The following is a 12,912-nucleotide window of genomic DNA, read 5'->3' as shown; positions in this document are numbered from 1 at the left end:
GCTTGAACCCAGGAGGTGCAGGTTGCAGTGAACTGAGATATCACGCCATTGCCCTCCAGCCTGGGCAACAAGAGCGAAACTCCATCTCAAAAAAAAAAGAGACAGTGGTGGTCATGGAAACCAAGAAGGTGGTTTATTCTAAGATAGGGTGGTTTACAGCACATGTGCTAAAAAGGTCAAATGAAGCAAGATGTCAAAATATCCATTGGATTGAACACTTTTAAAAAAGTCCCTACTGACTTAGGAAAAAGTTTTTTAGTAAGGTTTCATAGAGTAGTTCCATAAAACATGGAAAAAGAGATTAGGGCAGTTTGAAGAGTGAATAGGAGATATACAGATGTATAGAGTAAGAACAGGTGACTTGAAGTTGGACTGAGAATGAGAAACGAGAGCCAGGGAATGTGGAGTTTGAAGGTTGGTTGGTTTGTAAGTGAGAGACTAGAAAAGGGGACAGATTAAAATTAGTTAAGTTTTCATAGTTAACAGTGTAGCAGGAAATTGAGTATTAGTTCATTATATGGCTTTTCCTAACTCTTCCCACTCCTTTCCAGTAGGTTTGTTTTTATTTATTTTCTGGGGTATATGAGAATTAACTTGAGTTCACTGAATGCTGATGGTGGGAAGAAAATGGCAGTTTAGAAACATTGTAACAATCTAGAGGAAAGTAAATTGGAATTAACTTCTGAGGTTCTTGAAGTATTTCAATTCATTTCGTTGTCTTTTTTTCTATTTACTTTTTTTAGGGCAGACCATTCACTCTTTACTTAAAAGAGTCCACAAGTGTATTTATAATTTAGTTTCATTTATTAAAATTTTTTTATGATCTTAATTTTTTAAAATGTTTCCTTTATTCATCATCGAAGACCTACTGAAATAAATAGTTCAAATATGCTGTATGTAGTTTTCTCATAGGAGACCCTTTGGTTCAGTATATCCTCCAGAGAGGAACAAATCAGTGTTTTAGACAATGGAGATTGTCAGCTAGTGGGGACATCAGAGGTCAAACAGTCTATGAAGGATAAAATCCTTCCTCAGGAAAGCAATGTACCACATGTATTAGGTTGAACAATTCATTAGGGGCAGTTTTATATAGTTTAACCTAATAGTAGCACCAAAACCCACATTTTTTTTTCATTTTTTCAGTGATATAAAACAAACTCTATATCTTCTAGCTGTCTGTGAACCCAGTTCTTGGTGTCGCTTTTATTGTGGGGAGAAGTAAACAAGGCGTATATCCCTCAAGGCTTGAATGGAGTCTAAGAAGGGATTCTTAAGGTTCCTTATCAGTTTAAAAAAAAAAAAAAGGGTTTCAATCTTAAAATGGAAGTCGCCGGGGACTTGAGTTTCTCTATAAATTCTACTTTTTGTGCAAAATAGCAAGTATCATTTGGAAAAATACTATATTTTATGGCTCCAATTTTGGCAGTTTTCTCATTATTTACTTCTTGCGTTTTACTTTCTTCACTCCCCAGAGTAGTCAATGTTAAATTTGGTTTGTATTCCAGAAGTATTAAATGCACATATATATACTTTTTAATACATATGTCCATACAGTTGATTTTTCTGTTTGTATGTGCAGATTTTACCTCATTGTTTTAAACCGCCGTCTTGTATTATATTAATATACAGCCATGTATTTTATTAGGTTTACATTAATGGCTGTATAGATTTTTCTTTTTACACACAGTGCTGTAATTTACATCCTTACATACTTGTGCACTTGTGTGAATTTTTTTTTTTTTTTTTTTTTTTTGAGACGGAGTCTCGCTCTGTCACCCAGGCTGGAGTGCAGTGGCGTGATCTCGGCTCACTGCAAACTCCGCCTCCCAGGTTCACGCCATTCTCCTGCCTCAGCCTCTCCGAGTAGCTGGGACTACAGGCGCCCACCACCACGCCCGGCTAATTTTTTTGTATTTTTAGTAGAGATGGGGTTTCACAGTGGTCTCCATCTCCTGACCTCGTGATCCGCCCGCCTCAGCCTCCCAAAGTGCTGGGATTACAAGCGTGAGCCGCTGCGCGCGGCCCTTGTGTGAATATATTTATAGGGTAAAATTTCAGATCTAGAACAAAGATTACCCTTCAACAACCTTTGCACAGATACTGCCACATTATTCTGTTTTATTGGCTTAGACTTAATAGTTTGAGAGTTCCTGGTTTCTATATCCTTGCCAACTCTTGTGATTAGTCTTTTAAGTTGTTGCCAATCAGATCGGTCCCAGTCTGATTTGGGAAAACAATTTCAGTATTTTCAATTTGCATTTTAAAATTGAAGTTTCAAAATATTTTCATATTGATGATTTGTGGTTTTTATCTAAGGACAGATTATTCAATTCTTCTATTTTTTTTTCTTTTGGATTATCTTTTTTCCCCTACTTTCAAGCTAACAAGTTATGGAATATCTTTTCAAGTTTATTTCCAAGCATTTTATATTAGAGTGCTAACTCACCCAAGGCAGGGAAGTTGGAGGAGTATTAAGTCAGAAACAGGTTGTCCAAATCATTTGTCTTCTAACATTGTCTGTGGAATTCTGTTTTTTTTTTTTTTTAAGAGGTCTTTAATTTTCATGTAGGCAAATACTGCTTTTCCTCAGTGGTTTCTGGGTTTCATATCAATTTTAGGAAAACTTTACCACACAATTAAGCTTTTTTTTTTTTAACTTTTTAATAGTTGCATAGTAGTCACTTGCATGGATGTATAATATTATTTAAATCAGCAGTACTCAAGTATTTGGTCTCACGATTCCTTTACACTTAAAAATTATTGGCAACTGTACAGAGCTTTATGTGGATTTTTATCCATTGTTATTTACTATATTTTTACAGTAAATAATGCTAAGATGTTACTTTATTTTTCACGTTTAAAAATGAATATATAATTTCACCTGAAAAACTTGAGAAATGTAAAATTATTCGTTTAGAAAATCTATCACGTTAATATAAGTGACATTTTGTAATGAAAATAATTATTTGAAATAAAAAATATATAATGGGAAGAACAGCATTTTTGCCATCTGGTTTTTTTGTTTTGTTTTGTTTTTTGTTTTTTGGAGTCTTGGCCCTGTCACGCAGGCTGGACCTCCACCTCCCGGGTTTAAGCGATTCTTCTGCCTCAGCCTCCCGAGTAGCCGGAACCACAGGTGTGTGCCACCACACCTGGCTAATTTTTGTAGTTTCTGGTAGAGACGGGGTTTCACCATGTTGGCCAGGCTGATCTTGAACTCCTAACCTCGTGATCCACCCACCTCGGCCTCCCAAAGTGCTGGGATTACAGGCGTGAGCCACCGCGCCTGGCCACACTTTTGCCATCTTAGAAGTCAACTGGATTTTCATAGCTGTTTCTGCCTTCAGTCTGTGGAGTTAAGATGTTTCACTGGAAGTATAAGAAGACAATACAGCCTCACACAGGTATTTGGTTGGAAAAAGAATAGTTTTTAAAAGCCTTTAAAAATAATTGTTGATATGCTCCTTTGATACACTACTAGGTTTCTTCCCCCCGCTTTTTCCTAGGACACATGCTCAAAGAGACACTAGGTTTCTTAAAGGCTAGTTGCAATGTGGAATCTGAAACCATATCCAAGAATTTTTTTCTACTTTGTTATGTTAAAACCCATTGGTCTGTTGTCTTGCATCTGGAATGGATCTCTTACGTGTGTAAGATTTTTAACATCATACACTGCTTATTTGGAAAATAATGGTTCAGTGAGTTATGCAGATCTTCCAAATGTTGACACATTTTCTTATATAGTATCAAACAATAATTCATTAATATTACCTCTAAACTCATTAAGCGTCTTTGATTTTTAGGAAGTTGTCAGGCTTACAGTGGCAGATGAAATCTTTCTAAAATTCTGATTTTTCTACTGAAAGCTTAAATTTTAAGCAACAATCTTAAGTTCAGACAATTGCCTACATATTGTGTTTTGTTGTACAGTAGTGGAAGTGGTTTTTGTGCAGATTATGAAAAATATGGAAATAGATTGAAATTTAATGAAACTGGTAATGTTTATTGCCTCATCAGAGTCATTCCTTTTTTTTTGTTCTCGAGACGGAGTTTCGCTTTGTTGCCTAGGCTGGAGTGCAATGATGTGATCTTGGCTCACTGCAACCTCCGCCTCCTGGTTCATTCTCATGCCTCTGCCTCCCAAATAGCTGGGATTGCAGGCACCTGCCACCATGCCCATCTAATTTTTGTATTTTTAGTAGAGACAGGGTTTCACCATGATGGCCAGGCTGGTCTTGAACTCCTGACCTCAGGTGATCCGCCCACCTCAGCCTCCCAAAGTGCTAGGATTACAGGTGTGAGCCACTGTGCCCGGCCCAAAGGCATTCTTATATGAAACTCACATTATCAGTACTGTGAGAGTTGGTAGTAATAAATGGACAGTGACTACTCGTATAGTTTTGTGTCACTGTCTTGTTCTTGCTAAGGCACCAGCAGATTTAACTACTGTTGCTTTTGCACTATTAGTGCAAATGTGAATACTGAAAAGCAAAGTGACTTAGCATTATTATGAAAATGGATCTTAGGGCCTCCTGCCTGTCTGCAAACCACATTTTGAGAACTGTTGATTTAAATAATTCCTTGTTGATAAGCACTTAGGATGTTTTCAAATTTTCCAAAACTAAAAACGTCATTTGTTTGTTTTTGGAGACAGGGTCTCACTCTGGCACCCAGGCTGGGGTGGTGTAATCTCAGCTCGCTGCAGCCTTCACCTTCCATGCTCAAGCCGTCTTTCCACCCCAGCTGGGGCCCCACAGGCATGCACCACCACCATTTTAGTATTTTGGGGAGTTTTGCTATTTCCCAGGCTGGCCTTGAACTCGTAGACTCAAGCAATTCATCCACCTCGGCCTCGCAAAATGCTGGGATCACAGGCATGAGCCAACATGCCTGGCTTTTTTTTTTCTGAAGAGACATGGTCCCATTCTGTCGCCCAGACTGGGGAGCAGTGGCATGATAATAGCTCATTGCAGCCTCAAATTTCTGGGCTCAAATGACCTTCCCACATCAGCCTTCTAAGTAGCTAGGTCCATAGGTGTGTACCACCATGCCTAGCTAAGATTTTTTTTTTTTTTTTTTTTTTTTTTTTTTTTTTGAGAAATACAGGGTCTTGCTGTGTTGCTCAGGCTGTTCTCAAACTCCTGACCTCAAGCAGTCCTTTCCCCTTCCCCTTCCATTCCCTGTCCCTGTCCCCGTCCCTGTCCCGTTCCTTGACAGGGTCTTGCTCTATCACTCTATGGCATGATCATAGCTCACTGCAACCTCGAACTCTTTGGCTCAAGTGATCCTCCTGCCTTGGCCTCCAGAGTAGCAGGGACTATAGACACATGCCATCATGCCTAGCTGATTTTTTTTTTTTTTTTTTTTTTTTTTGAGATGGAGCTTCGCTCTGCACCAGGCTGGAGTGCAGTGGTGCAATCTCGGCTCACGGCAACATCCGCCTCCCAGGTTCAAGCGATTCTTCTGCCTCAGCCTCCTGAGTAGCTGGGACTACAGGCACGTGCCACCACGCCCAGCCAGTTTTTGTATTTTTAGTAGAGACGGGGTTTCACCATGTTGGCCAGGTTGGTCTCGATCTCTTGATCTCATGATCCACCCACCTTGGCCTCCCAAAGTGCTGGGATTACAGGCATAAGCCACTGCGCCCAGCCCATGCCTGGCTAATGTTTTAAATGTCTGATAGAGATGAGGTCTCACTATGTTGCCCAGGCTGGTCTTGAGCTCCTGGGCTCAAGTGATCCTCCTGCCTCAGCCTCCTAAAGTGCTATTGTTACAGGTGTGATCCACCTTGCCTGGCCTCACAGATCTTTATGTGTTTAAATGGCTGGGGGCAGAGTTTTTTTGTTTTGAAAAAAGACTGAATTATTTTTAAAAATCCAACGTGTAGTACTTGACCTTGTTGGTGGTTTTGTTGCCTTTTTCTTTTTTATTGATAATGGGGTGGCAGTTGCTGACAAATTGTCAAGTACATGTTGAAATGCATCTCATTTTTCTGTCTAGGTGAAGTTACCAAGCATTAATTATAGGATTATGAAATATATATTCAATTTGGAAGGCTCTTTAGACAACATTTGTGTTGATGAGAAAATGAAATTTCCCTTTGACTTTCCTTTGGTATTGTAATTCAGAGAATATTCGGTTTAATTCTTCTAAAGGAGAATCATCTTGGGATAATAACATTTAAGTGTAACTTTAATGTTCCACGAGTTTATCTTCAAGGCATTAGAGAAAATATTATACAGGCGTACCTCATTTTACTGTGCTTCACAAATCATGCCTTTTCTATAAATGGAAGGTTTGTGGAAATCCTGTGTCAGGCAGTTCTGTTGACGCCATGTTTCCAATGGCATGTGCTCACTTGGTGTCTCTGTGTCACATTTCGGTAATTCTCATGATATTTCAAACTTTTATTGTATCTGTTATGATCTGTGATCAGTGATCTTTGATGTTGCTATTATAATTGTTTTGAGGCACCATGAACATTGGCCATATAAGACAGCAAACTTAATTGATAAATGTTGTATGTGTTCTGACTTCTCCACTGACTGGCCATTCCCATCTCCTTGTCCTTGGGTCTGCCTATTCCCTGAGACACAACAATGTTGAAATTAAGCCAATTAATAGCCCTACAGTGGCCTCTACATGTTATAGTGAAAGGAGGAGTTACATGTCTCTCACTTTAAATCAAAAGCTTGAAATGGTTACGCTTACGAGGAAGACATGTCAAAAGCCAACACAGGCCAAAAGCTAGATCTCTTGTACCAAATAAATTAGCCAGGTTGTGAAAGCAAAGGAAAAATTCTTGAAGGAGATCGAAAATCCTGCTCCAGCAAACACATGAATGATAAGAAAACAAAACAGCCTTATTGCTGATATAGAGAAAGTTCAAGTGGTCTGGGAAGTAAATAAAACCAGCTACAACATTCCCTTATGACAAAGCCTAATCCATAGCAAGGCCCTAACTCCGTTTGGTGTCATGAAGGCTGAGAGAGGTGGGGATGCTGCAGAGTAAAAGTTGAAAGCTGGCAGAGGTCAGTTATAAGGTATAAGGAGAGTCACCCCCCTAAAAGTACAAGGTGAAGCAGCAAGGGCTGATATAGAAATTGCAGCAAAATCTCCAGATCTAGCTAAGGTAATTGATGAAGGAAGTTTACACTAAAAACAGATTTTCAGTGTAAACAAAACAGCCTTCTACTGGAAGAAGATGCCATCTTCTAGGACTTTGCTAGCTAGAGAGAAGTCAGTGCCTAGCTTCAAAGCTACAAAGGACAGGCTGACTGTTGTTAGGGGATCTTGCAGCCGATGACTTTAAGTTGAAGCCAGTGCCCATTTGCCATTCCCAAAATCTTAAGAATCCTTAAGAATGATGCTAAATCCACTCTGCCCATGCTCTAGAAATGGAGCAACAAAGCCTGGATGACAGTGCATCGATTTATAGCATGGTTTACTGAATACTTTAAGCCTACTGTTGAAACCTACTGCCCAGAAAAAAGGTTTCCTTTCAAAATATCACTGCTCCTTGATGATGCACCTAGTCACCCAAGAGCGCTGATGGACATGAATTGTTTTCATGCCTCTTAACACAGTGTACTTTCCACAGCCTATGGAGCAGCAAAGAGGAATTTTGACTTTCAAGCCTTATTGTTTATTAATAAGAACTATATTTCATAAGGTTATAAATGCTGTAGATAGTGAGTCCTTTGATGGATCTGGACAAAGTAAATTGAAAACCTTCCGAAAGGATTCAGCATTCTGGATGTCATTAAGAAAATTCATGATTCATGGGAGGTCAGAATATCAACATGAAGAAGAGTTAGGAAGAATTTGATTCCAACCCGTAGTGATGACTTTGAAGGGTTCAAGACTTTAGTGGAAGGAGCAACTGCAGATGTGCAGAGAACAAGAGACCAATAGCAAGAAACGGAGCCTGAAGATGTTACTGAATTGCTGCAGTCTCATGAGAAAACTTGAATGGATAAGGTATTGCTTCTTATGGGTGAGCAGAAAACAAGGTTTCTTGAGATGCAATCTATTCCTGGTAAAGATGCTGTGAACATTGTTGAAGTGACAACAAAGGATTTGAATATTACATAAACCAAATTGATAAAGCAACTGCAGGGTTTGGGAGGATTGACTCCAATTTTGAAAGAAATTCTACTGTGTAAAATGCTTACAAACAGCATTGCATGCTATGGAGAAATCTTTTGTGAAATGAAGAGACAATCAGTGTGACAAACTTCGTTGTTGTCTTAAGAAATTGCCACAGCCACCCCAATCTTCAGCAACCACTACTGTGATCAGTCAGCAGCAAACAAGGGAAGACCCTCCATCAGCAAGAAGATTACCACTCTTTGTAGGCTCAGATGATCGTTAGCATTTTTAGCAATATAATTTTTAATTAAGGTATGTTCATTTTTTTTTAGACATAATGCTATTTCAGACATAATGTAGACTACAGTATAGTGTAAACATAACTTTTATATGCACCGGGAAACCAAAAAATTTGTGTTGACTCTCCTTAAAGATAGTTCCTTTATTGTGATACTCACTTTATTATGATGATCTAGAACTGAACTCACAATATATCCAAGGTAGGCCGGGCGCAGTGGCTCACGCCTGTAATCCCAGCACTTTGGGAGGCCGAGGCGGGCGGATCACGAGGTCAGGAGATCGAGACCATCCTGGCTAACACGGTGAAACCCCGTCTCTACTAAAAATACAAAAAATTAGCCGGGCAAGGTGGCGGGCGCCTGTAGTCCCAGCTACGCGGGAGGCTGAGGCAGGAGAATGGCGTGAACCCCAGGGGGGCGGAGCCTGCAGTGAGCTGAGATCACACCACTGCACTCCAGCCTGGGTGAAAGAGCGAGACTCTGTCTCCAAAAAAAAAATATATCCAAGGTATGCCTGTATATATAATATGTTAAGTATATATAAGCTATTATATATTATGTAGGAATAAAGCTATTTTAAGAGAAGTATATACAGATATATTAAAACTGGTATACATTATTTCAGAACATATCTATGCAGCATTACTCAATCTTTATTATTTTCCCAGTTAGGTATTTGATTAAATATAGAATCACATTTAATAGTTTCCCCACTCCTGGCACTCTCATTTCTTCTTGGCTAATTTGTTCCTCTGAGAAATATCAGCCATCCTGTTTCTCGCCTTCTTTTTTTTTTTTTTTTTGAGAGAGAGTTTCCCTCTGTTGCCCTGGCTGGAGTGCTGTGGCACAATCTCGGCTCACGGCAACCTCCACCACTTGGATTCAAGTGATTCTTGTGCCTCAGCTTCCTGAGTAGCTGGAATTACAGGCACATACCACCATGCCTGGCTAAATTTTTTTGTATTTTTAGTAGAAACCAGGTTTCACCATGTTGGCCAGGCTGGTCTCGAACTCCTGACCTCACATGATCCGCCCACCTCAGCCTTCCAAAGTGTTGACATTACAGGCTTGAGCCACCACACCTGGCCCTTGTTGTCTTCTTTTATCGTTTAAGTGTTTCTGCTGGTTGTTTTTTTTTTTGTTTTTTTTTTTTTTGAGATGAATTTCGCTCGTCGCCCAGGCTGGAGTGCAGTGGCGTGATCTCAGCTCACTGTAGCCTCCTGCTTCAGCCTCCCAAGTAGCTGGGAATACAGGCATGCACCACCATGCCTGGCTAGTTTTGTATTTTTCATAGAGATGGAGTTTCTCCATGTTGGTCAGGCTGGTCTGGAACTCCCAGCCTCAGGTGATCCGCCCACCTCAGCCTCCCAAAGTGCTGGGATTACAGGCGTGAGCCACCACGCCTGGCTCTGCTGTGTTTTTCTTAAATAACTGTGCTTTCTTATCTCTGTCAGAGCACTTAGCACACTATAGTTGTCCCTCTGCCTCATTTCTGTGAATTCCATTGAGTGATGAGTTTCAGTGTGTCTTGAGTCTCTAGGTATAGCAGAGAATCTGTTATGTAGTAGACATAACATACATATTTTTTAAATGAAAGAAATGGAGAACTCTCATTATTTGCCACTGTAATAACAACTAGCATTTTACTTTTTTCCCTAAATTTTTGTGGTAAACATAAAAATTTACTGTATTAACTATTTTTAAATGTACAGTTCAGTTAATGTTAAGTACTTTCTGCGACCAATTATTGTGCAGCTAATCTCCAGAACTCTTGTTCATCTTCCAAAACTGTAAACTCTGTAACCCTAAACTCTCTTCTCTTTGGCTAGTGGCAATCACCATTCTTTTTGTTTCTATGAATCTGACTTCTTATACCTCATATAAGTGGAATCATACAGTATTTGTCTTTTTTGGAGGGGAACTGGCTTATTCACTTAATGTCCTTAGTTTCCCCTTATGTTTTATCAAGTGTTAGAATTTCCTTCATCAGGGCTTTTTAGTATTTCATTGTGTGTATATATACATTTTTCATTCATCTGTTGATGGACAGTTGGGTTGCTTCTACCTTTTGACTTTTGTGAATAATGTTGCTTTTAACATGAGTATGCAGCTACCATTTTTTGACATTGACTTTTTATTTTTAGATGGGCACTCTGGTTTTTTAAAAATGATAAAAGCAAAACCTGGCAAGCAAACCTGCGGCTGATCTCTAAGTTTGATACTGTTGAAGACTTTTGGGCGTAAGTAACCATTTGTTTTAGGATGTTTGTTGTTTTATTAGTTATGTAGTTTTTTTATTTTTAAGTCGAATTCACAAAATGAAGCGTGAGGTAAACAGTTAATGAATGTTCATCTATTTTTTATCTCCTCACAAAAGTTTGAATTGTGGATTATGCTTTATTAGTTTTACAGAGCTTCAATCTTGTCATCTCTCAGCCCCGATTATTCTGTTTCTTGTCCTGAGATATCCTTAGCTCAAGAATCCTTTATTGCCCTTAGAACTTTTGACAACTAGTTGGAACTTGTTCCACTCTTGGTTGCTGAGATACATTTGCCTCATAACTGGGTATTCCAGTGCATTGTTGGGTCCTCATTTCTGCAAACTGTTTTCAGTGCAATATCTGGAATTTCCTGTACCAGAGATTTTAAGATATCAAAGGCTGAAGTGTTCAGAATTCAGGGTTTGTCAAGGGAATGCCAGTATCTATCATGATACTTTATTCATTTCATTATACTTTGATCAACCTCACGAAGAATAGTTGAAATATTTTTGAAATTTTGTTTCTGTATAAAAGAAAGTTAAGAATTGGGATCATCAACTTTTGCATGACCTCAAAACAAAATTTAAGGCTGGGCTCAGTGACTCATGCCTGTAATACTAATACTTTGGGATGCTGAGGCAGGAAGATCACTTGCGGCCAGGAGTTCAAGACCAACCTGGTCAACATGAGTCCCTGTTTCTCTATAAAATAAATAAAATTAAAAATTGTGAAGTCTATTTCAAGAAGTTTTGATAATTGATTCTCTTAAAAACAGAGTTAATCCAGTGTGTCTAATTTACTTGGAGAATGAGTAGGGAGGTACTATTTGAGACCATGAAAGGCAAAACTCTTTAATCAGCACTTTAAATTACCTAGCAGTTATCTAAATATTCTAACTTGTACATCTTTTTTTAGGATCATATACATGCTGAATTAGTGATGCTACTCTTATGTTTTAATGTAACCCCCTCAAGATATTCTGCTCATACAATGAAATAGATTGTGGTATAAAATTTATACATATATATACACGTACATCTTCAACAGCAGAAACAGTATTTTTTTGTATATTTCCAGTGCTTGGCCTCTAATAGATATTTTGTATTCATTTGTGTTGTTGAAAAACGCAAAGCATATGATTAAAAGTATAAACTTTGAGAGTATTTGAGAACATTCGAGAGTAAACTTTGAGAGTATTTATTTTTTATTAAAAGCATTGACACTTAATAATAACTACATTTAAGGCCTAATAATTTATAGGTCTAGTTGTCTAGTTAAACTAGGGTTATTCTTCTTTGCCCATCACCAAAACATCAGGTAGTTTTTCTTCTCTAATTTTGTTTATTCAGGACTCTTAAATAACTCCAGTCTTCCGCACCCCCCAAAAAAAGCTTTTCCTTCTCCTACAGAGAAAAAGGAAGCCTTGAGCCACCTTCCCCAGTCAGATTTGCATTTATCTAGTTTGTTTGGCTTTTACCAGTTTACATAATTCTACCTTCTAATTAGAACAGTTCCTCCACACTTCAGTTACGTGTAGTCAATGTCATTGCTTAGTAGATTTTTATACCATAATTTAGAGATATGAAGGATTTTTCAGTTTTCTATAAATGTGTGGGCCACTTCCTAATTTCTGTTTTTATCTAGCAAATTTATTGCAAATAACCATTGAGTCCTTTTGTATTTATCCAGACTGCATAGTCTTAGGATTCTGTTTAGATGTGCCATTATAGATTCTCATTATGGACTCACTTGAGAGACCTTTGAGCACCATGGAAGAGAAAGGGGGCAGCAAAAAGAAAAAAGTATTTTATTGAAGGTCATTCCCACAATATCCATTTATTTTATGAAATTAGTAGCGCTAATTTTATAGTCACTTAGTATCCAGGCTTTTTTTGTTGCCTAATGGAGGCTGTCATTGATGATGTAGTTGGGAGTTACCATTAGGTGGTGACTCAGCAAACCTTATGTGGTCTTAGGTTGTCTCACCTAAACTATATTTGTGTGTTAGACTATGGAATTTGATTGAAAGGATGCGAACTTCTTTCTTCAATCTTTTTTTTTTTTTTTTGAGATGGAGTCTAGCTGTGTCACCAGGCTGAAGTGCAATGGGGTGATCTTGGCTCACTGCATCCTCTGCCTCCTGGGTTCAAGCGATTTTCCTGCCTCAGCCTCCCTGGTAGCTGGGATTATAGGTGCATGCCACCACGCCCGGCTGATTTTGTATTTTTAGTAGAGACGGGGTTTCATCATGTTGGTCAGGC

General features: G+C 38.7%; 1 protein-coding gene across 3 annotated transcripts in view; it reads left to right on the top strand.

Moving 5' to 3' along the window:
* EIF4E (eukaryotic translation initiation factor 4E) overlaps positions 1-12,912 on the top strand; it is a 59,003-nt gene that overhangs the window by 28,899 nt on the left and 17,192 nt on the right. For all 3 annotated transcript variants that reach the window (XM_030819158.1, XM_030819157.1, XM_030819156.1), the window contains one exon: positions 10,535-10,630. In XM_030819158.1, coding sequence (XP_030675018.1) covers positions 10,535-10,630 — 96 coding nt within the window. The remainder of the gene's footprint in view (positions 1-10,534; positions 10,631-12,912) is intronic.

The sequence above is a fragment of the Nomascus leucogenys genome, chromosome 9 (assembly GCF_006542625.1).
Source record: "Nomascus leucogenys isolate Asia chromosome 9, Asia_NLE_v1, whole genome shotgun sequence".
NCBI classification, from domain to species: Eukaryota; Metazoa; Chordata; class Mammalia; order Primates; family Hylobatidae; genus Nomascus; species Nomascus leucogenys.
The sequence above is the reverse complement of the archived record's forward strand: the minus strand, read 5'-3'. Positions and strand labels throughout refer to the sequence as shown.